Source organism: Mastomys coucha, unplaced genomic scaffold, assembly GCF_008632895.1.
Source record: "Mastomys coucha isolate ucsf_1 unplaced genomic scaffold, UCSF_Mcou_1 pScaffold18, whole genome shotgun sequence".
NCBI lineage: Eukaryota > Metazoa > Chordata > Mammalia > Rodentia > Muridae > Mastomys > Mastomys coucha.
Window position 1 is genome coordinate 34601183 of NW_022196900.1, and position 27630 is coordinate 34628812.

Below are 27630 nucleotides of genomic sequence, written 5' to 3' on the forward strand. Positions count from 1 at the left end.
GGCGTGCGCCACCACCGCCCGGCTATAACTTTGTTTTTTAAACTATGTTGGCTATGTATATTTCTCTCTTCAGTCCAAAGTATTGTTTCCACTGTTTTCTCTAGGCTTAATTTTTTTTTCTTTAACATAATTTGGTTTTTGTGTGTGTGTTTTTGTTTTTGTGAATTTTTGTATCATCATTGAACGTTATTTCTTCTTATACTATGGCAGATAGTTTTGTTTGGTAATTCTAATTTAAAACTTAGGGTACATTGATCCAAGTTCTTGCTTTCAATATTTCATTGAGAAATCAGCAATTATTCTGATGGGCTTTCTTTTATATTTCTTTTCTTAAGCAGCTTTTTAAAAAAAGATTTATTTATTTATTCTATATAAATCACTGTAGTAGTCTTCAGACAAACCAGAAGAGGGCATCAGATCTCATTACAGATGATTGTGAGCCACCATGTGGTTGCTGGGATTTGAACTCATAACCTCTGGAAGAGCAGTCAGTGCTCTTAACCGCTGAGCCATCTCTCCGGCCCTCTTAAGCAGCTTTTAATACTCTTTCTTCTGTATATTTTGTGTTTAAGTGTCTTATGCAATGGAGGATTCCTGATCTTATTTATCTATTTGGTATTCTCTTTCCTGTAGCTGTATCTAAATGTTTTTCCTTATTTTGGGAATATTTTCTTCTATGACCCTGTTGATCCTGTTTTGTGTTTTGTGGGTTTTTTTTTTTTTTTCCTGTTTTGGTTTTTCGAGACAGGGTATCTCTGTGTAGCCCTGACTGTCCTGGAACTCACTCTGTAGACCAGGCTGGCCTCAAACTCAGAAATCCCCCTGCCTCTGCCTCCAAGTGCTGAGATTAAAGGCGTGCACCACCACTGCTAGATGATCCTGTTGTTTTAAAGATTTCATCTTTTTATTGTGTCTGACATCTGTGTGAGGACAAAATGGATTTTGAAGTTTAGTGCATATTGATTCCCGCATGACTGTAATAAGTGTCCACATGGCCATAAGACTTTAAATGCCTTTTTGATTTTATCCCACAAAGTGTACCTGTGAAGTGACTTCCATTGTACCCTTTGACTTTGTTTATTTGTTTCTTCTGGATTATAAACCTAACCCTATGCTGATCCACAACCAACTTTATTTTTCTAACCCTCTAGTAACCATGCATACATTTTATATTTAATAAGACTGTTTAGGTTTTCTGTCTCTCACAACAAATGTTCTAACAATATTTTAAGGCCTTTGTGTGAAACTTAATGTTTAGATTATAGTGATTATTATTGTTTGTTTCAGTCTCCCCTAGCTGTTCATTATGTTCAATACAAACATGCTAGTTTGGGATGATTTTCCTACTTTGGGAGCCAGTTTTGTCTTAGTCAGAAAGCATTCAGATTTGGATTATTACATACCTGAGTTCCTAGTTTCCACACTGAACCATTTAGTGTTTTCCATTTCATTGAAAATGAATATTTACCCTCATGTATGCTTGGATATTTTCAGTATTCTCATCTAATATAAGAGTATTTGCACCTGAGTACTAACTGAGAGGTACACAGTGCCGGCTGTGTGCAGGCCTAACAGAAGCACTCTAGACAGTCATGGCTGATCACAAGATCACCCAGGGCTACCTTCTGATATCTACAGTAGGAGGAGCTTTTGGAAAAAAATTTTTCTGACCACAAGAAGTACTTCAGAATATGTCTGATGGAGTATAACTGTGGAAGTGTATAATTTTTTAACATGCAGACATTATATTGGCCACAGATGTTCTTGCTGATAAGGCCCCAGAGTCAACTTGATGTAATGCCTGCTGTGTTGTTCATCTATTATTCTTTGATGAATGAATGTTATTCTCTGTTTTAATCCTTCAGAAATGCATTTTCTGTCGACACCGGGTTAAAAAGGTTTCTGGAGCCTGCATCCAGTGTTCTTATGGCCGTTGCCCAGCTTCATTCCATGTTACGTGTGCCCATGCCGCTGGAGTGCTCATGGAGCCCGATGACTGGCCTTATGTGGTAAACATCACATGCTTCAGACATAGAGTCAACCCAAATGTGGTAAGATGTGCTCTCCCATTTGCTGACTCTTTGTTTGAATTCCTTCCTGGACCTGTCACAGGTCTCTAATACCTTGTGAGTGTTGACATGTCCAGATTGTAGTATAATTAAGACTAGGAATTGAGAACTGCCATTTAAACATATTTGTGCAGAACCGTTCAGTTTCTGGTATGCACTGAACACAATATTTATAGTAAGTTGAATGAGTGAATGAAGAAAATGAGTCAAACTCTTAATATCCATTCTTTTTTTTTGGATCTATGTACAGGTATCTGAATAGTTGTGTATAAATTGTGCAGTTCATGTATTCAGCGTGTCAGAAGATCATTTCAAGTAGGACAACATGAAAAGTACCTTCTAAAATCTGCAATGCATTCTGTATGAAACGATACACATTTATTTAAATCTCTCCTGAAAGAAAGAAATAGCAGCAACGTTGTAAAAGGAAAATGGCCAGGGAGTTTTGATCCTTTCTACCTAACACAGGATAAGTGAGGTCTAACATGGAGGCACTGGAAGATCAGTAGAATATGACTATTGAAGTATATGACTTTTAATGTGAGGAGATTATATTGCCATAATTATAGAAAGTAAAAATAGAGCAATTTGCCCACCAACATATGTTTATTTTACTGCCTGAAGTTCCTCTAAGAAAATAGAGTTTGTACCCAGATAACATGAACTTATTTAGTTAACCTCTTGGTTAATGAAATCATTCCCTTGACTTAAAAGCATAAAAGGAATAGGGCAATAAAGAGATTTATATCCTTACACACTCTTCTTGTTTCTAATAGTATTTTTATCCTCTACTCTTTTTTTTTTTAATGGAAGGTCTTCTGTTATTTGACAACTTCACACTTGTAAAAAATACATTTTTATCATATAGACCCATTAATGACCTTTTATGAGCAGATGCCAAATTGTCCATATTGACTTGTGGAAGTATCTTCTCCACACAGCAACCATTCAGCCTTTTGCAAAGATTCCATCCATTTCTACTAGTGCCTTTAGAGATATCTGACATTTGTGGCTAGAGGTTGTATGGATGTGTGAGAATGTCCAAATGTATAAACTGCTGTTGTGAGCTCTTTATTTTAAAGTTGTTTTCCATTATGTGAAGTTACAGGTTGCATAGGATACACCCATGCCTTTTTCTTAATTAGTTGATGTCCATTAACCAAAAAGATTGTATTCAGTAACAAACATACATTACCAAACTAAAAAATTAGTAATAATATATACATTACTGTGGCACTTTGCTATTTACAGCCAGAAATCAATAATGTTACCCCATTAAGTGATTCTGGAAGTATTTTGGGATATAAGATTCTGACCTCTAGAGCCACAGTGATCAGTTTTCATGCTTAGAATCTACCAATAAAAAGTGATAACTATGAAAAAGTAAAATTGTATACTAAAATTTCTTTTACTTCTGTGATTACTGTTACTACAATCTTATATGACTAATGTAAGTATTTTCTTGATTTAAAAATAATAAACCTCATTTAAGAGGCACTTAGTTCCATGCACAATCTATTGTAATCATAAATGACAGGTGACTGACTGTTCAACGTCTATGCTCTAGTGCTTGTTGAACCCCTAGCTCCAAACTTAAATAGAGCTAATAGTATATATCTAAAGCTTTGCTTGGGACGATATATCCCATTTTACTGCAGTGCCCTCTGGCTATAGGTGATTCTATTGAAATTAGATTTAAGAGCTCTAGGATGCTGCTTCCGCCTCACTCTGGTGTGTAGCTGAGTCAGGCTTAGGTTGCTAATCATTTTACAAAAGATGATGAAAAAGAAAACATAAGACTTTCCAGATAATTTAGAAACTCCTACCCAACAGATCTAAACAAATATACAACAAATAAATAAAATTGTAGGTTTTGAAATTAATTGCTCCTGGCCCTCTAAAGTTAGCTCTAGGTTTCTGAAATATAGTCCTGGTTGCTACTACTTACCTATTCTTCAGTTAGACTTCAATATGGTTACCTTCTCCAAAATTTGGACACTAAGCAGAATGATTGTGGTAGTTTCAATGACAATTATCCCCAGAGACTTAGGTTCTTAAATGCTTGGTCTCTAGTTGGTAGATCTATTTATGAAAGATTAGGAAGTATGGCTTTTGGGGGGAGGTGTGTCACTCTGGGTTTCAGAAGGCTCATCTTATCCCTACTTAGCATGCTCTCCTTCCCCCTTCTGTCTTCCCCTTACACTTATGTACCAGTTATAAGCTCTCAGTAGCACCATTTGCTTGTCTATTGCACAGTTGTGACCATGATGGTCATGCATTCTAACTCTGGAATCATGAGCCCCCAAGTTAAATGCTTTCTTTTATAACTTGCCTTGATTTTGATGCATTGTCACAGAAGTAGGAAAGGAACTATGGAGTCTGGCAGCAACTTCTGTTATAAAACATCAGAATTGCCTCTACTGAAGGCAGTAGAGGTTTTCCTTTTCAAATACAACAGTGTAATTCTAGATAAATATAAAATGATCCTTTAAGGTTTTATGTAAAAAATAAAAACTCTTCATGTTATTTCTCAATCCTTGCTCTCCACTTCTCATCAAATTTCTTCTTCCCTCTTCATATCACCTGTATTCTGCTATTTTCTCCCCAAGTTTCTGCATCCCTGTGGTTGTTTTACTTTGCTGATATTTGTGGTTACTCCAGCTTATATGCTTACATCTGAGTATTTAGCGCCAGGAACTGATAGAAGAGAGAATGTGATGTTTGTCTTACTGGGTGTGGATTACCTTCACAATCTTTGCACTGATTTCCAGAGTGGCTTGGCTTTACTAGTGTGTATTTCGACTAATGATGAGTAAGAATTCCCCCTGCCCCACATTATCTCCAGTGTTAGTTGTAGTAGTTAATAAAAGCACAAAGTTGTTTTAACTTGCATGACCCAAATTGCTAAGAATGTATTTTGAGGTATTTCTTTGCCATTTTTATTTCTTCTATTGAAAACTAGATATATACCAAACAAAGATTCTCCTCCTCTTTGTGGTTTTCTTCACTGGATTGTTAGCTAGGTTGTTCAGGGTAACACCTGGAAGTCTAGGAAGTGAATAATTAGTTTACTTGATTATAAATGCATATAAAAAATCTCCCAGATTTGTTATCATTGATTAACCTATGCTACAGATAATGTGCACTTCATCTGTTCTGATGGGGAGTAGGAAAATCTCAATTGATTTCCTCTTTACTGTTCCTTTAGCCATTTCTTCTGAAATCCAAGAAAATTTAGTGAGTTTGTATTCTGTTCCTGTGTCTTCCAGGACAGTATATGTTTATAGCACAATTACGACTTTAATCTTATCTTGACAATACATCAACATAGATAAGGATATTAAAAAAATAATGAGTAGCATTTATACAGCATCTCACATAGTATTGTGCATGTTCAGACATGTACAAGTCCTGTGAAAAGTACCTGCAGCCCCACTTTCGACCTGAAGTCATAAAGAACCATTGCTCTCTGAAATGAACCATAATGGCTAGTTACAGAGAAGATATGAAACTTTTCAGGACATACAGCAGAGAACTGCTAATAGATGATAGATAGATAGATAGATAGATAGATAGATAGATAGATAGATAGATAGATAGATGAAAGAAAGATACATAAAAACATACATATATACACTTAAAGATTCTTATGTTGGACAAGTGTGAGATAATTTGAGCAACATTTACTAAAATATGATAGGGATAAGGAATTAATTAATTAGCTCATGCTAATATTGTATAGGTTTGGTAGGTGGGTAGGTAGGAAGGTAGGTAAGTAAATAGCTGCTGGGGAACATAGGAGATTCCATATCAACTACCAAGTGATAATCTAGTCAATTTTCTAAGAATGAGATTTTTTTTATATAATCACAGCTCCAGACAATAATCCGTCAAGAAGATGAACACTGACACTTTAATCTGCCTCGTGGACTTAACTTGATCAAATGAGCAGGATGATCAGCATGTGCCACCATCATCAATAAAGAATAAGTGAGACTCATTATTGGATGCTAAATCTAAACAAACTTGTATAAGGATCATGATGTTTCTCCATAGTAAGAAAATGTCCCATAGATTGTTTATTAATAAGAGAAAAAATAGAGAAATTGGGTCTCTCTTTGATTTAGAATCAAAATTAACATTGAAACACATACAAACATCATGTATCCTCAGATAAAAAAAAACTCCTGAAAAGAATATAGTGTACTGTGTAAAAATCTTGGAGAAATATTACACAGATATCTATTAAAAAGCAGAAAGAGAAATTTTATCTTTCTAAAGTATCAGTGGCATTTTTTTTTTAAAAAAAAAAAAGGTCTATAGAAATGAATTTAAGTGAGTCTAAAATAATGGGGCAGATAAACAAAACTGAAGTGGAGAATGGACCCCTTCAGGGTTTTGGGAGAGAGGAAAGGAAAGCATTAAGGCCATTTTGAAGTCAGTCGAATCCAGGTGACAGACTGAAGTGTCATGTTTGTGTTCACCTTCTAGTTGATGACCATCTAGAGCTGTGATTATATAAAGGGATATCTCATTCTTAGAAAGTAACATTGAAGTATTTAGATGATGAACACCATGATGTACATTGCTTCAAAGTAGCTTAAGAAAACCATAGGAGATAGAAGAGTTGCGCTCAGATGTACCAAAGACAAGCCACAGAGGCAGAATTATACACATGTGAAATATAATTTCTATCCTTCTACTTCACACCAAAATATCAGACAACAAAGCACAATGTAAGACATTAGTTATTATGTGTTAGTAAGCAGTGACTCATAGATAAATTTTGATACCTGTCAAAGGATATATGACATACTTTTGTACTAATTGTAGTCTTTAAACTTGAAATTATTCTTTCACACTAAGTTTAAAATATTTAAATCTTGACAAGGTCAGTTTTTGTTTCCCAAGTATATACTTCTTATTTCTGTTCCTTTTTCATATCTGTCTCTTTTCTTCCCCTTTTTTCCATCTCACAGAAATCCAAAACTTGTGAGAAAGCCATTTCTGTGGGTCAAACAGTCATCACAAAACATCGAAATACTCGGTACTACAGCTGCAGAGTGATAGATGTGACATCACAAACCTTCTATGAGGTCATGTTTGATGATGGCTCTTTCAGCAGAGACACATTTCCTGAGGATATTGTGGTAAGTAGGTTTTCCCTATATACGTGATTCCTTAGAACAGGAATTTATCTGTTAAATAGCCGAAAAGTAAGTTCTGATGTGAGTACATTCTTGCTGAACTGTCACATGGCATAGGAGAGGTTGCTACTTTGAAGCTTACATAGGGTATCTGTCCCATTAACCAAACACAAGACTTCCAGGGCCTGTTATTAGCCTGTGAAAGCTTTTCTGACTTTGATAATGTTGGGAGATAGGGCCATGTTCTGTAGCTCAGGTTGGTCTAGATCTTACTGTGTAGCTCCAGCTGTTAACCACAGGGAATGATCTCCTTGCCTCAGTCTCGTAAATACTAAGGGTGAATTATGTAAGCCATCATGCTCTGTTTATTAGTCTGACTTAGTAATTTGTGATTAATTTATGGTTATTTTACACTGGGGTACCAAAAATCACATAGGAAAGGGGCTGGTGACATTTAGTCATCTGTGGTCCAAACCTAGGCCTTCACTGTAACTCTCAGGTTCATTCAGAGCAGCTGGTGAGTATGTTCAGTTTATTGACTATGGCTGTGTTTTGGAATTCACAGAAATGTGGCTTTACACAGAGATCAGTTCCCAGAGAGAAAGCTAGCCAGTCTTCCAGTGCTCTATTAATTCTTCTCGTGGTGCATTTCAGTTTAGGGCCCAAGTCATGTATCATTTTTGATTGTCATGGTTTTCTGTAGATGTATTACTTCAATTTGTACTTGGAAAGAAGCTTCTTAACTTTAATAGTTATGATTATTATACATTTTGTATGATTATAAATTAAATAACCTTACGAGATTGCTCATGCTGTGTACAGAATTTGGATCTATCTGGAAAAGAAGAAACACTGATTCAGTCAGCTTTACTATTCTTACATCTCTGTATTAGCTGTGTCAGGGATATTTGTCAGCTAGTAAAGGTACTTGCTGCCATCCAAACCTGATGAACTAATTCAGTCCCCTGGAACCACATGATGAAGCTGAAAGCCAGTTCCTACATGTTGTCTTCTGACTTCCACATTCACACCATGGGATGAACACACTTCTCTGCACTAATACACTCTCACACATATATACGTACACATATACACAAAATAAGCAAAAATAAAGTATTCAAAATACTTTTAAAAAGAATGACGTGGATGGAAACCAAAGTAACTGTGTTTAAAAAATTTTAAATCAAATGAATTTAAACACATTAAAAATTTTGATTTGCATTTCCCTGATGGCTAAGGATGTTGAACATTTATTTAGGTGCTTCTCAGCCATTTGGTATTCATCAGTTGAGAATTCTCTGTTTAGCTCTATACCCCATTTTTTAATAGGGTTATTTGGTTCTCTGGAGTATAACTTCTTGAGTTCCTTGTACATATTGATATGAGCTCTCTATCAGATGTAGGATTGGTAAAGATCTTTTCCCAATCTGTCAGTTGCTGTTTTGTCCTATTGACATGGTCCTTTGCCATATACCATCTTTTCAGTACCTCATGAAATTCAAGGCCTATATGTAAACATAGTAAAAGCAATATCCTTCAAACCAGTAGCTAACATCAAACTAAATGTTGAGAAACTTCAAGCAATCCCACTAAAATCAGGGACTAGACAAGGCTGCCCTTTCTCTCCCTACCTATTCAGTATAGTACTCGAAGTCCCTGTTAAAGCAATTAGACAACAAAAGGAGGTCAACTGGAAAGGAAGAAGTCAAATTATCACTATTTGCAGATGATATGATAGTATACTTATGTGACCCCAAAAATTCTACCAGAGAAATCCTAAACCTGATAAACAACTTCAGCAAATTGGCTGGATATAAAATTAACTCAAACAAATCAGTAGCTTCCTTTCCTCAAGGGATAAACAGGCTGAGAAAGAAATAAGGGAAATGACACCCTTCACAATAGTCACAAATAATATAAAATGCATTGGTCTGACTCTAACCAAACAAGTGAAAGATTTATAAGAAAGAAATCGAAGATCTCAGAAGATGGAAAGATCTTCCATGACCATCTTGCTGAAAGCAATCTACAGTTTCAGTGCAGTCCCATCAAAATTCCAACTCAATTCTTCATAGAGTTAGAAAGAACAATTTGCAAATTCATTTGGAATAACAAAAAACCCAGAATACCAAATAATATTCTCAACAATAAAAGAACATCTGGGGGAATTGCCATCCCTGACCTCAAGCTGTACTACAGAGCAATTGTGATAAAAACTGCATGGTATTGGTACAGAGTCAGGCTGCTAGATCAGTGAAATAGAATTGAAGACCCAGAAATGAATCCACACACCTATGGTCACTTGATCTTTGACAAAGGAGCTAAAGCCATCCAGTGGAGAAAAGGACAGCATTTTCAACAAATGGTGATGGTTCACCTGGTGGTTAGCATATAGAAGAATGCACATTGATCCTTTTTTATCTCCTTGTATAAAGCTCAAGTCTAAGTCAATCAAAGACCTCCACAAAAAAGCAGATACACTGAATCTGATAGAAGAGAAAGTAGGGAAGAGCCTCCAACACATGAGCACAGGGGAAAATTTCCTGAACAGAATACCAATGACTTATGCTCTAAGATCAAAAATTGACAAAATGGGGCTTCATAAAAATGACTCTTCTGAAGGGCAAAGAATCCTATATTCATTTAACAGATTGGGATTTGGTCTGGCTTGAAGTTGTACTGGTCTTTTGCATACTATTATAATTATTATGAGTTGATATATTAAATTACCATATTTGGAAGACACTGTCTTCTTGTACTAGTGGGTATGCCTTGCGAGATCAGTTGTTATTATAGTTCACAGGGTTCACTGCTATGTAAGACTGATGAGAGTTAGCCAGTAGGGAATGAAGCTTCCATATCAGTATCAGATTGGTTTCTTATTTCTTCACGAGTCAAGTATATGGTATCTTCAGTAATATGGCCTTACTATCATTTTATGAATTATGTCTAATAGTATTGGCGTATTCTATAAAGTTTTGGGACCTCTTCTTTTGGTTAATTTGAAAGAATATATGAAAGTATTATGTAAAAAGTCTATCTACTTTAAAGAGTAATTACAAAGATCAAGTCATATTTATGCTGAAGCACTTTGTTAATTGAAAATTGCTCCAGAAATGTTAGGTATAATGAATCCCTAGTTGGTCTCAGTACTTTGTATTTATTATTTGAGCTTCTGCCTTGACAGGTCCTTGTCAAGTAGCAAATGTAAAGGATTGGGTTTTTTTGTTTTGTTTTGTTTTGTTTTTGTTTTCTTTTTTTTTTTCGAGACAGGGTTTCACTGTATAGCCCTGGCTGTCCTGGAACTCACTCTGTAGATCAGGCTGGCCTCGAATTCAGAAATCCACCTGCTTCTGCCTTCCAAGTGCTGGGATTAAAGGTGTGTACCACCACTGCTCAGCAGTACTGATTTTTGTTGCTGTTTTGTTTGTTTTGTTTTCATGCTTGTCTTATGGAGCTCCTGCAACTTAATAGTATAGACTAAATCTTTAAGTGCTCATTTATCTCATATCTGTTCCTCGAACACCCAATCAAGAGAATAATCCATAAAACACAGGGATAATTATTCCTTTTAATTCCCAAGAGTTCATCATTTGCTAAGTTCCAAATGTATTCACTTAGGCACTTGCCTTAAAATGCTTTTCCATTAATTCCACAGAGCCGAAACTGTGTGAAGCTGGGCCCTCCTGCGGAGGGAGAAGTCATCCAAGTCAAATGGCCTGATGGTAAACTCTATGGGGCAAAGTATCTTGGATCAAATGTTGCGTACATGTATCAGGTGGGTGCTGCTCTCTCTGTGATATTTGATGAGTTGGGCAGGAAATATACCAGAGGGAGATAACATGAGTATGCTATGGATCAAAAAGCCACATGAGTTTTGTGCTTTTCCCTTTATTTTGTGAAAGAGACAAAATGTCAATGTCTAGCAGCCTAGGTTTCAACTTATAGTTTAGTTGCCTGATTAGACACCGAAAAACCCTAACAATTCATAAATCGTTAGTTTAGTTTATGGTTCTACTACTAGATAGTAGGCTCTTTCCCCCATGTTTTCATTATGAAAGTTGGTTTATCTCACCTTAAGCCAGAACATGGAGCTTGGGTTATTATGCCTCAGCAGTAGAGCACTTGCTTTACATGTACAAGGTTCAGAACTACATGGGGGGTGGGGGGGGGGATACAAGGCCTAGAACTACAGGAATCAGATAGATAGATAGATAGATAGATAGATAGATAGATAGATAGATAGATAGAGTGAGTTATGGATGGATGGATGTCACATTCATTTGACAAGTTGATACAGTGTTATATATTACTTTTGTGGTAACTTTGTGATGGCTGTTCAATGAGAAGTCCCTGACTCGATTTACTTGGGTGGAGAAGCATAACCCAGGCATCTCACTTAAAAACTGGGTCAGTGGAGGAGCATTGACATATGTTCCAAAGAACTTACAGTTGTCATCTTTTAAAGTTTAAAGAAATAGTTGTTTCGGAAAAGCTGAAATTTTCAAGTGTATATTCTGGTCATGAGAGAATTCTACATGTTAATAACTAAACTGGAATTTTATATTTTTACCCAAAATGAAGAAGAATTGAACTTACAAAGTGAAACAACACAGGCAGCACATGTGTTGGAGAACTTTAAAACTGAAGCAATGAATTTCAATAACACCATGTCATAAATCAACATTCTAGTGTAAATGGTATAATAAAAATGGGGAAAACCAAGAAGTAAAGGAACTTAACAAACTGATAAAGGTTTAAAAGGAAGAGTACATTACAAGATAGGGTACCAGCAAAATGTAATCGAAAGATGCTCAGAGAAGTTTAGAAAGCATGAGAGTATATTTTCTCGTGGTCTAGGAAATTCCACAAGAGTTGGTATTCTGGCAAATTTTTTCTCATGTTGACAAGAGGTGGAGTTATCTGGGAAGAAGATCCTCAATTCAGAAAATACTTCTATGAGACTGGCCTGTAGGTAATCTATGGCACATCTTTTTGATTAGTGGTTGATGGGTGGAGGCCTAGCCCATTGTGCGTATGCCATTCCTCTACAGATGGCCCTGAGTTGTATAAGAAAACAGGCTGAGGAAACCAGTAAGCAGTGATCCTCCAATTCTCCATGCTCCCTTCTTCAATTCTTGCCTTGAGGTTCTGCCCTAACTTCAGTAATGGACTGTAATGTGGAAGTGAAATAAAATCTCACCTTCCCAAGTTGTTTTTATTGCAGCTTAGAAAACTAAAAGTTAACAAGTGGAGGACGTGTGCATACTGTTGGTCATTTTCAATCCTATATGTATTTTAGGGTTATGTATGGTAGGATAAGTGCTACAACATCTTTGTAGCAGATTGTGCACAATTAAGTAAACCTCCCAATGAGGCTGGATAATACAGAATATTCCTAGAGAAAGTATTAATATAGCATTCAAAAACAAAGTGTCACATTTAATAAGAGCAATAGTGTAGCTATGTAACAAAGCTCATTGCTACATAAAAGTACCACATGTTAAAATGCAGGCTAATTAGTAATCACTGTGTTAGTCCAGCAACATAAAATTGCAGCCATAAATATAGAGTCAATGAAAGTTAAAGCTGGTATTAAAAATATCTCTTTAATTACAAGTCGTATAAAATTCCTCATTAAACCAAGTGGCTCTTTGAGACCGCTTTGTGCTTTTTGTCTTTCAACTTCACCATAGAATAAATCAGATATTCATTAAAGTGCATAGAGATAAATGTCAGACACAGTACATAATATGCTAAATCTGTGTATGTTTTTGTATGTCTGTGAATGTATGGTTCTGTGTGCATATTTCCAGGTGTGTATTTTTATGTGTATGTGTATAGATTTGGCCCTGTGTGTATATTTGTGGTTATGTGTATCTGTGTTTATGTGTATTGATGTAGCTCTTTGTGTGCATATTTGTGTGGATGTCTATATGTGTATATCTGTGTGTATGTTTGTGTATATAAATTTGGGTCCATGAGCATCTCTGTATGTGTGTGTGTGTATGTATGTATGTATGTATGTATGTGTTTATGTCTGTTTATGTGATTATATGTGTCTGTGAGTGTGTATGTTTTATTAATTCCTAGTGTACAAATAAGGGAAGGACACAGCTCAGTGAACAAATTTTAACTATTTTATGGAGAAGAACATATTTTTTTCATAGTTTATAAGCACATACAGCTGGCAAAAAGAAAAATCAGAACCTTACCGTTTTCCCTGTCCTAATGAGAGGAAGCAGCTTCCCATGCTTGTAGGTATGTTTTCCCTCTGGATACCTGAGACTTAGAAAAACAGGGACAGCCAGCAGGTACACAGATTCTCAGACAGTAACACTGCCAGATAAAAGTAAAAGCAGCTGGGATTTGCTAGGAACACACAGTTGCAAATGATCCTAGTGCTTGTTTTAGAACCCTATAGGACACAAGTAAACTTCATAATTGTCTTTAACTGTAAGGGATTGCTAGTAATTCTTATTCTTTTCCTGTTAACTAGAGTCAGGCTCTTCCCAAGTAGTAGAGAGTAGCAGAAACCCAAACAAATATAGCTAACCATGAATACTTATATGAACCAAACAGAAAGAAGGAAAGAAAGGGGAAATAAAGACTAGACACATTTATTCCAGCAGATGCACAAAATGCAAAAATATCAAAATAAGCCACTCTGACATCTCAACAATACATTAACATTAAAAACCATTTTTAGGGCACCAATATCAAAACTGATAGATAATGGCATAGCTGAAATGCTAGAAAAGATTGCTGAGTCTTACTTCTACAAAGGCTCAATGGCCAAGTAGAGAACATAAGCAAAGCAATTCAGGACCTAGAAAAGAAACTTAATAAAGTATGAAATGGTCAACAATTGGGAAAAAAGCTCAAGGAAAAAGAGTCAAACAGAAATGCAAGAAATGAGTGAGCAAATCTTTGCTCCCTGCTCTTCTTTTCTCCTAGGAGACTGTTGGTCAGCAGCATGAAAGTACAAAGGAAGAGGCCAAAAGCAGGGCTCAAAAGACAGTGAATATGGTAAAATGACCTACAGAGACTAGTGAAATAAGTTTAGTTTATTATTTCAGGTATATGGTGTATGAGAACTTTTTTAGGGATATGGATGGAAAGGGCTAATTGATCATAGCATAAAGCAAACAGGAAGGGTTGATTGTTTATAGTATAGCACCTAATTATCATGCAGGCAGAAAGCCAAAGGAGGATGTGTGTAGAGAGTAATGCAATCTTGCAGAGAACTCTGTAAAAGGTCACTTTTCAGACAAGGCCAGCCAGCTGTTTTCAGGAACACTCTTCAGGGACACGCACCCACACACCCACACCCACACCTGCCAAGAAAGTGAGTCTCTCATTTTTATGCCAAGCTCAGAAAGTCATCATCCTTGTGGACTGCTACCTTAATAGTGAGGTTCCTCAACGCAAATCAAATATAAAGTATTGTATACATCATCAATAGACAAAACCAAGCAAAAGAATGAATATCAAGAATAGAGGACAAAGTTAGGGCAATATGAAATTCAGTCCTGTGTAAAACAAAAGAAAGAAGCGAAAGAAAGGAAAAGAAAATAACATCCTGACATTATAATCCTGACATATCTGTTATTCGGGAGCCATGGGATATGTTCATAGGGCCATTTCTAAGACTCCTCCAAGTAGAAGAACAAACCGAAATAACAATCTAAAGACATACACAGCTTTTGAATCGTGGCAAGAAATTTCCCAATTCTAGAGACGTGCCCATCCACTTAAAAAATACAAAGTAGACTTAAAAAAAAAAAAACACTAAAGAGAAGGGAGGAACATATTTATCAAAAGAAAAATTTACCAAGAGGATATTGCAGTTCTAAACATTTATATACCAAACGAAGACTACCCAATTTCCCAAAAGTATACAGCTAAAATCACATGTGAATCCTAATACAGTGATAATGGATTACTTCAGTATCCCACACTTACCAGTAGACAGGTCATCCAGACCCCCCACCCCCACCACCCCCCAAAAAAAGTAAATGGATGAAGGTAGAAACAATTATTTCAGGTTTTGGGTGAGCAACACAGAGCCCAAAAGAAAAATACAGCATGTCTTCTCTTATGTGGGAATTAATTTTTAACTTATTGTTGTGTGTTCATTCTAGTAACCATAGAGGTTAGGTAACTAGTAAGAATCCAGGGGGGATGGAGAAGTTCTCAAGGAATGAGAATTAGAATATACGATCTTAAAGATAAGGGGATATATAGAATAAGAGAAAGAAATATGGAGGGCAGGGTAAATGTAGAAATATGGAGAGGGACTACTAACATTAGAAGCTTCTAAAAAAGCTATATTGAAACCTACTACTATAGAAGCTTCTAATGTATCACCTTATAATGGAGATAATGTTGGAACTAAAATGTAACATCTTAAAACCACCAAGTAAAGATATCAGCCACCAAAAACAACCTGCAGTGCTAGGAATTGTTTGCATCTTCTTGAGTCATTGACCAAAAGGGACCTATAGAAACCCCTGCACGCAACACACACATACACACACACACACACACACACACACGCACACACACACACACTAGAAGCTTCACTTCTACTGAATAGCATTCATGGTGCCTGAAGCACACTACTAGAGGAGAAAAGTAATTATAAATATTATCCAGCTAGGGCCTATAAGCAGATGCTCAGCTCGCTCTCAAACCTCCAGCTTCATCTCACTGCCTTCACTCCAGATTTGACCGTGTCCATCAGTGTGACTCAGAAATCCTGCAACATATGGATCTCTATACCCCAGACCTTTAGCAACCGCTCCTACATAAGTGTAACTAGTGTAAAAATCAGCTTTTCCTGGGTGGACAGCAGCAGCAGTTTCTGGGGAAGCTTGGGTACCAGCATGGGTCTGAGTGGCTTCAGGGGGCCTGGTGTTGGAGACATCACAGTCGTGACGGTGAGCCAAAGCCCGCTGAGCCCCTTAAGTGGACCCCAACATCCAGGCTGTATACATTCAGGAGAAGGAGCAGATTAAATCCCTTAACAAGTTTGCCTCCTTCATTGACAAGTTCTGGAGCAGCAGAACAAGATGCTGGAGACCACATTTATCCTGTTGCAGCAACAGAAGACAATAAGGAGCAACAAGGACATCTTCAAGAGCCATATCAACAACCTTTGTAGGCCACTGGAAGTCCTGGGCCAGGAAATACTGAAGCTAGAGGCTGAGCTTGGTGGAGACATCAGAAAGTCCAAGGATGAGATCAACAGAAGTATAGAGATGGAGAATAAATATGTACTTATCAAAAAGGATGTGGATTAAGCATACATGAACAAGGTGGAATGGGAGCCGGACCTAAAAGAGCTGACAGATCTATGGCAGATCTATGAAGAGAAAATCTGTGAGTCTGCAGACATGTCTGTGGTACTATCTATGGACAACAGCCATTCCCTGGACATGGACACCATCATCACTGAAGCCCGTTCCCTATATGAGGATATAACCAACCACAGCTGGCATGTACCAGATTGAGTAGAAAGAATTGCAGACCCTAACTGGGATAACTGTGCCTTACAAAGACAGAGATCTTCATGATGAACTGCAACAACAACTACCTGCAGATAGAGACTTAAAGGCCAGGGGCCAACCCTGGAGGCTGCATCGCTGATGCTGAGCAGCGTGGCGAGATGGATGCCAAGCTAGATGAGCTAGAGGCTGCCCTCTAACGGGCCCAGCATTGTACAACCAGCAGCTTCAAGAATACCAGGAAATGATGAACCAGCAAGCTGGCACTTGACATCAAGACTGCCACTTAACAACAAGCTGCTGAGGGCCAAGGAGAGAAGGCTAGAATCTTGAGATGCAGAACATGAGTATCCATATGAAGATCACCAGCAGCTACTCGGAACTACTGAGCTCAACTTCTGAGACACTCACTAGCCCTGGTTTTAGCTATAGAATGAGCTCTTTCCAGCCAAGCTCTAGCTCTGCCAGGGGCTCCAGCATGTTTATTCACACCAAGGCTGTGGTCATGAATAATGATGACCACATGATGATGGAAGCTAGTGCCTGAGTATTCTAATATCCCTCCCAAGTGAATGGCCACTGAAGTTTCTGCCAGCCTGTGTATCTACAGCTACTCAGGGCTTACAGGGGAGACAACTGTATGGCACAGTACAGGGAGGAAGAGACCCACCTGATCGAGGAATCCTCTTGCCAACCCTAATCCTCTTGCCAACCTTGGGAGGAATGTCCTATCTGAGATAGTCCCCTGGCCCTAGCCTTTCACTAAACCCAACTCAATTGTATTTTCCAGAATAAAGCCTCAGCTGGCTCTTAAGAAAAATATAATCCATCTGTAACCCTGTCCTTTACAACAACAACCTCCCTGCAAAATACTCTGATATGATAATGGCACAAATGTTAGGGGAATAGCTGAACAATTTTCAATTGAATTTAAGGCCTGCTCCATGTTCTAGAACCCATATCAAAAATCTGAGACTAGGTAAGTCATCAGCCTAGGGTGCCACGGACTGGGGTTTTTTACAGGGTCCCTTGTTCCGCAGGACGATGGGTTTTGGCCAGGTGTGCATGGGATTCAGCTTTGACAAACAAACTCAACACAAGTGGTGTAAGGTCTGAGTGTATTTCTCAAAAAATGACATGAGGCTTTTACAATCATTGCAAAAGAGAGAAATGAAAAATCTGGCAGCTCAGTAGTCGAGGTATATCTGAGGCCATCTAAAACACACTAGGTCTAAAACAGCAGCCATCTCCTCTGGACTGGTGCAGCACCCCCCGGGCTCCGAGTATGTTCAGGCAGCATGGGCCCGGCCGGAATCCCGAGAGGCTGTGGGTGCTCTAGCCAGGAGAGTAGAGGCTCGAATTTCGAATCTTCAATGCTGAATGCTCTAATGCCCACTCTCTTGATTCTCAACTGGTGTTGCACCCCCGGGCCCAAGCGCTCTGGGCCCGGGGGGTAGGGGTGGGGGGCTACGGACTGCATGGATCTAAGTCCTGGTCCACCTAAGCTCTGGTTATAGTCTGAGTGCGAGCGAGTCCAAATGCTGAATGCAGACTGCTGAATCTAGAATGCTGAATGCTTTATGCTGTCTCTTTCTGTAAGCTTTAATACCCTACCCACAATGTTGGAGGCAATTAGTTAGAATGGCTTAACATTCCAAGCCAGGGTTTGACTAGGATGTTGGAACATTAGTGAAGATCAGAGAGCAATGTCCGAATTTTCTTTTTCTAGCTGTTAAGACGTGATATCTTGGTGGGCCCCTAGCACACAAGTATGAGGACATATCTGGGCTACCTCTGAGTTTGGGGTGCCAGGCAACAATGCAGAGGCAGGAGACTGACTTTCTTTGAAGTTTACGCCTCAAATACTGCCATCATGCAAAGTGTGCATGGCACTAGGGGAAAGGCTACTCTTATTCTACTAAAGGAACATAACAATGAATTGACTTCTGATAACATACAGCTGTACCCATCAAACAGCATGGACCATCCTAATCAGAAAACAACTTGCAGTATATGACAACACAGAGACACAGAACTGGACAATGTGCAGAGTGTGTGCAACTGGAGAGTGCTCAGGGAGCGTGTCTCAACTCTGAGGAGAAAACTGTGTTTTTTGTTCATATATAGTAATCTTCCCTCATAAAAAAAAAAACCTCAGGTTTTCATAGAGCATTAACTCTTTTAAGTTTCTGTTTTTAAATTACTTTTTAAAGTTACACAAATAACTTTAAAGTAAAAAGTAATCTGTTACACAAGTAACGGATTTCATTCTGCCATTCATGGAAATATGCCAATCCACTTTGTTCTTAGACTTTGCTCCCTCAACCCTGTCTTATGTTTTTGTGTTCTTATTTTTATCCTCCAGATAACTCCCTTCTGGTTTTACATTGAATAAATTTAACATGAATAAATTTCTCTTTATGTTTGCCTCATTTTCTTTGTTCACTTTGTTGTTCCTTGCTATTTTGAATACATACAGAAATAAACATGGATGCGCACATATTTCTGTGGTATGTTGACTTAGTCCTTCAGAGATGCACCAGGAAATGGTATACGTAGATTATATCATAGTTCTGTTTCTCCTTTTGTAAGGAGCCTCTATGCTGAGTTCTAAAGTGGCTTTACTAGTGCAGAGTTCTACCAGTAGTGTATAAGGCATTCCCCTACTTTCCCCACATCCTCCTAGCATTTGTTGTTCTTTGCTTGCTTGATAATAGCCATTCTAACTGGAGCAAGAATCTCAGACCGGTTTTGATTTGCATTTTCCGGATAGCTCAGAATATTGAACAATATTTCAAGTATTTATTGAGCATTTATATTTCTTCTGAGGGTATTCTTTTCATTTCACTAGCCTATTTACTAATGACCTTTGGCTTTTTTTTAACTTGGTTTGGTATCTGCTCTGTTTTTCAATTTTTTTAGTTCATTAAGTATTCTGGATATTTCCTCCTGATGTACAGTTCTCAAATACCTCCTGATGTACAGTTTCTCATTTTTGTAGACTGTTTTTGCTTTCTTCTGATAATTTCTGTTAATAAGACATGATGCTAGCAAGCCCAGCCCATCTTAATGCAAGATTTGCCAATTTTCAGAGAAATTTATCTGATCAGACCTCATTTTTTCTTAGTTGGTATTAAAGATATTAAAGATAAAGTTAGTTATTAAAGATTTCATAGCTCATATTTTCAGTCTATCCTCTTCAACAGTCTTGACCGTTTCTCAGCTTGCTTTGTTCTTAGTTGGGTAAGAAAATCCTCTTCTAATGTCCCTGACTTTGAGTCATTCCATATTTTCTCCATTAGAGTCTTTTACTTCCCTGCCTCCCAACCCCCATAGTTAATTGGAACTCTTGAAAAATGGTCAGTACTTGTTTGCTTTTACTGCATATCACAATGGCTTTTGTTTCTTTAGGTTGAATTTGAAGATGGATCCCAGATAGCAATGAAGAGAGAAGACATATATACTTTAGATGAAGAGTTACCCAAGAGAGTAAAGGCTCGTTTTGTAAGTGCAAGTGACAAATGCAACTTAGGTTAAGTCCTCATTCTCTGTGCTTTCCCAAGCCTAAAACAACCTTGGGCTTTTGGTTAATTTTTAAGAAAGCTAAAGTTACTTTTCCCTTGTTGTAACCTGATCAATGCAAGTCTCAAATTAGAAACAGGAAAACCAGTGCATACATTGATTACTTCTAATTATATCAAATGGCAGTACTCTGTGTTAAAATTTATTGACACATAATAATAGTTACTAAATTTGCCCTTTATACAAAGCTCTGAGAGTAAACAAATATAATATTAAGGTATTTACTCTTTGTTAGTGGAAGTTACATTAAAAGAAAGTATTCACTGGGCAGTGGTGGCACATGCCTTTAATCCCAGCACTTGGGAGGCAGAGGCAAGTGGATTTCTGAGTTCGAGGACAGCCAGGACTACACAGAGAAACTCCATCTTGAAAAAAACAAAACAAAACAAAAACAAACAAACCAACAACAAAAAGAAAATATTCAACAATAGATTAAAGAGGTAGCATTAGAGAATAGTCTCTAGTAATCATATCATGATACTTGTTTCTAAACTCTCACTTTCATAAAGACATAATAAAGCCAGAATATTAGTGGGAATACTAAAAGAGTTATAATAAGTACACATGTGTATGTACATATATTTTTTGCCAAGTCTAATGCATGCTACTAAATGATAAGTAAATATGGGTGGCCTAATCTTAAATTATTTTTAAATATAATTCACAATAATGTAGGTTTCACACTATTATATTCTAAAGTATTTAGCAGAGTGTAAAATTTAAGTCTGGTTTATTCATTTGGAGTCATATCTGTAGCATCTCTCTGAAAATAACAAATTTTCAATGGGGAAGTTAATTTTCTGAATAAATTTGACTTTTTACTTTTATGCCCTCTTGCAGAGACAGAGTTATGATAATCATTTTCAAAAACCAAGGGCTTCTTTAAGTTGTGAGCTAAATGTTCAGTTCCTGTTGTCAGGTGTGATCCTTAGGCAGGGAACCCATAGTAGGTGTACAGTTCCCTCTCAGTTGCACCCTCAGAGGAAGGACTTTAAAAGTAAGGAGAGGACAAGTGTCAGCGCTGCTGTTCTCCCAGTGAAGTGTGGGCTATTCAGGAGAGCCGAACACACTCTGAGAACATTCAGTGAAGTGTGGGGAGTTCAGGAGAGCCGAACACACTCTGAGAACATTCTAGGTTTTTTTTTTTTTAAAGAGATTATAATACCTGTGAACAAAGAGAAAACTGAGTGCCCCAATTATAGAGACAAATATTTCTGAAGCTTGGGTAACTTGTCAGTGTTTCAACATCTTGAAACCGGGGGCTACAGCATGGCACTACTGTTCGTTCCATCCCAATCTAGTAGAGGACCTGGTTTTGCTTTTCTGGACCCATACCCACATGGTAGCTACAACTATGGATAACTCCAGGGTTCCATGTATCAAACACCCTCTTCTGTCCTCTACAGGCATTGAAAACATTTCAAAGAAAAACATAAGATAAAAATAAATATTTTGTAAAACATACTGAAGTCTTTCAAGAAAATCAATTTCAAGAAATTGGTAGAAATGGCTGCCCCTCACTGTGTATCCATATCTCCCCTAGGCTCACCTCTCCCCTCCCTAAAGATTTGGGTAGGGAATAGGGTAGGAAGCCTTCTGAAAGGCTCTTGGTTTTCTGATGTGTATAGCTGCTGTACATACTAAATTGATTCTAGAGATTTCACAGTCATATTTCTTATGTTCACGTTCTTCTCTATACAGATAGAATCTTTATTCCATAGTACATATGATCTTGATTCTATGATGCTTTCTTTAGTATTTTTTTTTTAACAAGTGTCTTGAGTATCATTTTGTGGTATGAATTCTCAATACACCCCACCACACACCCCTGTTTTTTGTTTTGTTTCTGTTTTGAAACAGGTCCATATGTGAGCTATGCTGGGCTTTAATTCACTAAGAGGCCAAGGATTTCTTTGAGTTCCTGGCCTGCCTCGTGTCCCATCCTATATGCAAGGATGATGAATATTTGTGACATGCCCAACTTCTCTGAGAACACTTTAATTAACTTTAACAACACAGTGAAGTAAAGTACACTGAAGGAAGTCCTGTGTGCCCAGCAGCTAAGCCCAATAGGAAATAGTATCTTGGAGCTACAGGGCTTGCAGTATTGTTACTAGATCAAAGACTGCTACACCCTTCAGTCAGTAACCTGCCTTCTGGTAGGTTGTCTCACACTTTTCCAGCTGGGGAGTCAAATCTAATTGAATACTCATTGATACATATTTTATGCTTACAGAATATTTGGTTTGAGGAAGATTTGAGCAGTGCTTATTGTTGAACCTTTATGTTTTAGTGACTTTGCCTCCCTCAGATTCTTCTGGCTTGGGCAAAAATGTTTTAAGAGAACCATCCGACTGCATAATGGCTGTGCTGGGCTCTTTTGTACTCTTTTCAGAAACAGCCCCATTACCTTTTATTGTCTCAGAGTAACTATAGCAACCATTGCATAATTAACTAGAGCTCTTGGTAAATTGACTTTGCGATTGAGTTTAAGAGGCTGACTTCTGCTGTTTCTTCACAGTAGCAACACTTTCTTAGATATTTTATTTCCTCGTTTGGTAACTTTAGCACTTAATAAAAATGAAATATAAGTCAGAGGAGGTGCTTTCTAAGAGTTACTGAAACAAAATGTTTCTTTCTGATGACAGAAAGATCCAACTAATTCACAATTCTAAGTTTCCTTCCCAAATGTTATATGGCACTCTCTAGCCTCATGAGCTGCTGGGCAGAAACTGTATGCATCGGCCAACTTGAAACACTTCCAAATTCCAGGCTTCCTTCTGTCTGATCCCTTCCCTCTCTACCTCACAATGGACCATGTGTTTTCAACTCTTAAAAGATTAACAGTCTACTTTATCAACCTCAGATATGCTCTTTGTTCTTGTCATTTGAAGTCATACTCCTAACTTAAACCAGTAGAGGACATATTCTAGATTGAAAAACAGACTAGGGAATCAGGAATGAAGTTTGGTGTTTTAGTGTGGCCTCTAGGTGTGGTCTTTACTTAGTATCTCAGCACAGCCTCACTTTTCACTGATCACTTAATGAAGAGTTGCTGAGTTCCATGCCTGTTCTTTAGTGTTGGGATATACAGCATTTAGTTTATAGTTCCCAATATCTTTTACCTTAAGAAACACCCAATCGGAAGAACATTGATTATCCCTGCATTCATGCTCAGGGCTCCCAGGAACCTCCAGCTTTTCTGTGGTAGAAACTCTTCCATGGAAGAAAAACTTTCCCAGACAGAAAACTTAAGAGACTGCAGGCCCCAGGAAATTTAGAGGTCAGGTTGGGTGGCAGGTGGGGACATCCATGTGGAAACAAGGGGTTGGGGAGGAGATATGGGATATGGAACAGTCGGAGGGTGGATTTGGGGTGGGGAATAAAATATGGAGTGTAAAAAAATAAAAATAAATAAAAAATAGAAAAAAGAAGATGCTCCTATGTTTAATAACAAATATTAATAAAAGACATTGTAATATCCATTAGGAACTAAAGAAAAAGACCCTGATATGTGGCTCATAATGTAAAATTTAATCTCCTGAAAGAAGGAAGTAGAATGTGCTAGATTATAAAAGTCTGGCCTTGGGAATGTGCAGATATTCATGAGGACAGGTAGAAGATAAGGTTATAGATAGATACATGTAGCCCTCTTTAATTATTTAATTACTGCGTTTCTGAAGAGCTGTTTGTTCTAGAAGATAAATGGGAGATAGACTGGGACTGCTGCATTTGTTGTAGTGATTCAAACGGAGAAGGGAGAGACCCTGCATCAGGATCATAGCTATTTCAAGTATATGGAGGGCTTCTGGCAGAATGGGTATAAGAGGGAATCCACAGTATCACTAAATTTTTGACAAATGACTGTATAGATGAGCATGGTATTGGCATTTAGGAAATTTAAGAAGGCCAATCATGGAGGAAATCTTTTTAGTTCCATTTTATATGAAATAACTTGGAGAGCATCTGAAGCAGACAGTCTGAGGTACCTATTGGCAGGGGCATGTGCAGGTCTTCATGTAAGAGATCTGAGCTAGAGTGAGAATCCAGTCATCATCCTTGGAGTCTGTATAGGTATTGATGCCAAAAATATGGATTAAAGACTGCAAAGTTGAACAGATAGCTAAGACAGTGAAGTCTGAAATATCATAAATGAGCAAACAGGTAGCCAGCAAAGTAGTTAAGCAACAAAGAACTGCTATAGGACTTAGGAACTAGGGAAGTGGAGAAAGGCTAAAGGGACAAAGAATATGATTCAGCATGAATTAGGAATGACTGCTGAAAACCCCACCTCCCAAAAAAGACAAACCTGTTGGTGCAGAAGCCAAGTCGAGATGGTGACTAAGCAAGTGTTAATGTGAAATTTGCAGCTCTTATTCTAAAGGGTCATGCCTGTGACTCAAGAACACAGATTTAGGACAATTAATATTTCATATTCCAACATGGAAGCTGCTTCATGAGGTTTTATAGGTTTATAGGACAAAAGAAGTCTAAATACCTCAGAGACTTTAAAATACATTAGTGGATACATCAGAGAGGTTCCTATAGCAAGATGGGGAGGGGGGAGCTTTGCTATAGGCCCAAGATGCTATCTGATGAGATCATTAGCTTTGGGATTGGTGGGAGCTAATGATCTGATAAGTTAATGGATTCCAAAAAGCTTTTTATCTATAAGTCACAAGATGGTAACTTGCAACCCACAAGTGGGAAGGCACGGGTGGCTATTCTGAGGGGCTAGAGCTAGTGATGAGCTGTTAGGCCTGGGTCATTTTAATCTCACCACAGTGTCAGACGCCTTACCCGTCCAGTTAGAAGTAAGGAGGCAAACACCAAGCCCTTCTCCATGTAGTTTAATCAGGAACCTTCATATTTACTTCTTCTTACTAGCTAGCTTCTTTTATATTCTTCTATATCTTCTTACATCTTACTAATTACTACTTACATCTTATTAGTTACATCTTATTAGTTATATATTTATTCCTAATTCTATATCTTACATCTATCCTTATATCTTACTTCTATATGTACATCTTTTCTCCTATCCCATTACCAGCCCCCATTCTAAATACTTACTCCTAAATCTTACATAACCCATAACCAGTCCTAATTCTACATACTTACTACTACTTATATTCTCCCTTCATACTTACTATCTATATCCAGCCCCCAGCCCTTATGGGTTAAATACTTTCCCTGGTCCCAATCAGCATCAGCTATGTGGCAAAGCACAATAGACTGCGGGAAATCATGCCAGCTTGCATCACAAACTAGAGGCACTCAGCTTTTCCAACTAAGGCTTGTTTATCAATGCTCTCTGCTCTGGCCGGAGACCAGGTGTTCAATATATATGTATAGGGTGGCAGCTGCGGCTCCCCACACCACAGTACTTCCTCGAATTCTAATTAGTCAATCAGTTTCTATAGATATAGCTTCTTTTTAGGAGTTTTCATTTACAGCAGACTCATATGAGAAGACATTAATTTTGCTGTTTGGGAACCTCCCTCAGTCAGGGTAAAGAAATTGAGACTAAATAGAGCCACATATCTCTGCCATGTGGTAAAGGTGAGACCTAGCTAATGAGGCAGAGTAAGACACTGTGGGAGGTTCCTTCTACCCTATGATAGATCCTAGCCTCTGTTCCCTAGATCTGTACTCAATAATATATTTCTGCATTTAGTCCACAGCCTCCGACATGCGATTTGAAGACACATTTTATGGGGCAGATGTAATCCAAGGGGAGAGGAAGAGGCAAAGAGTGCTAAGCTCCAGGCTCAAGAATGAGTATGTGGATGACCCTGTGTATCGTACTTTCCTGAAGAGTTCTTTCCAGAAGAAGTGTCAGAAGAGACAGTAGTTGATCACATGCAGCAGCCACAGTGCACCTTAGAGAAGAGGGAAGACAAAGGGACAGCTGTGGGGTGCGCACTGGGACAGGTGCTTGGGAAGACAAAGGGACAGCAGTGGGGTATGCACTGGGACAGGTGCTTGGGTGCTTCTCTGGTATTGCTTATGAATCAGGCTTCTAGAGTTTGGTTACCAAGCAACCAAGAAGAGACTTATTAGTTCCTTCTGTAATATGATCACTCCTCAGTCATTTGTTTGACCCCAAAAGAATATTCCTAAGTTAAGGGAAATAACCATGAATGGCCCATGAGATAAAACTCCTGCCAGAGAAGAGGGAGTCCCTCTCTTTGGCTCAGGTCCCTCCTCAGGGAACATATTCAGAGACTCCTTTTCCCCAGCTCCTCCAGTGGAAGCCTCATCATCCAACAGGTAGGGTGATAATTTATGTATTTCCACAGCCAGGGAAAGACTCTCACTCACATTAGTTTTAAGTGGCAGTTTTTATAAAATATTTTTAAAACACAAATGGCATGTATGGTAATGGGATTTACCTGTTATGCTATCTGTATCCCCTTGTACAGAACTTTTCCATTTTTTTATATTATTACTTTTGATTGTGTCTGAAAACTGAGTTGGCCTTTATAAGAGGAAATTTTTTGCTCTTGAAGAGGAATTCATATGAAGTATATGGGAATTTTATATATTTACAGAGGAAAAATCTTGGCCTGATATTTTGAACACTTCATAATTCCTGTTCTGAATAGATATTTATAAAATATATATTTCTTTCATTATGTGTTTGTAAAAATTAGAGTTTAAAGAAATATACTTAAAACTAATGTAACATGATTTTTCTTTGCAAAACAGCCTGGAAATGTATTAGTATTTAAAAATTAAAATATGTTTTCTCCTGTCCTGTCTTCTGTCTTCGCTTATTTGTTCAGGGTTAAGCCAGTAGATAATGAGCTTTCAGGGAGGTGGGAGACTGTTGCCTGTCAATTTTCTCTAAATTATAACACCCCTTCCAAGAAGGAGGGGGCTTCTCATGCAACTTCAGAGGTAAATGGAAGTCTGCTTTTACATATCTGCAAAAACAAACTGGAAAGGTTTTCAAAGGCCCTTTCCTAGCTTGGCAAGTAGACTTTGACCAACCAAGATACAAAGGAGAGCATGATATGTTTTGTAATGCAGTGGCATGATGAGGTGGGAGGGTTTGCCTCAGCAGGTCCATGCTGAGACACCCCCACCCCTCCTGGGGTACCAGCCATAGGACCATGGGTCTACTATAAAATGAAGTTTATTTGGTGGCATGAGGGGAGGGGAGTGAGAAGGGAGTGTGGGAAAGGGGACAGAGCAACAGAAAGAAAAGAGAGAAAAAGAAGAGTCCAGCAGGAACACATGGACTGGGTAGAGAGGGAGGGGGTTGGGCGGGGGGACAAACAGTCTATTGATTGCAAGCCAAGCTCTTTACCTGGCTGT

General features: G+C 38.0%; 1 protein-coding gene and 1 pseudogene across 3 annotated transcripts in view; both read left to right on the forward strand.

The window, feature by feature from the left end:
* Positions 1-27064, forward strand: part of Kdm4c (lysine demethylase 4C) — a 184391-nt gene extending 157327 nt beyond the window's left edge. For all 3 annotated transcript variants that reach the window (XM_031377684.1, XM_031377685.1, XM_031377686.1), the window contains 5 exons: positions 1866-2051; positions 7049-7219; positions 10875-10994; positions 20137-20229; positions 25985-27064. In XM_031377684.1, the coding sequence (XP_031233544.1) occupies positions 1866-2051; positions 7049-7219; positions 10875-10994; positions 20137-20229; positions 25985-26161 (747 nt within the window). In that variant the 3' untranslated portion in view covers positions 26162-27064. The remainder of the gene's footprint in view (positions 1-1865; positions 2052-7048; positions 7220-10874; positions 10995-20136; positions 20230-25984) is intronic.
* Positions 13202-17773, forward strand: LOC116096163 (annotated as a pseudogene).
* Positions 27065-27630: the final 566 nt, after the last annotated feature.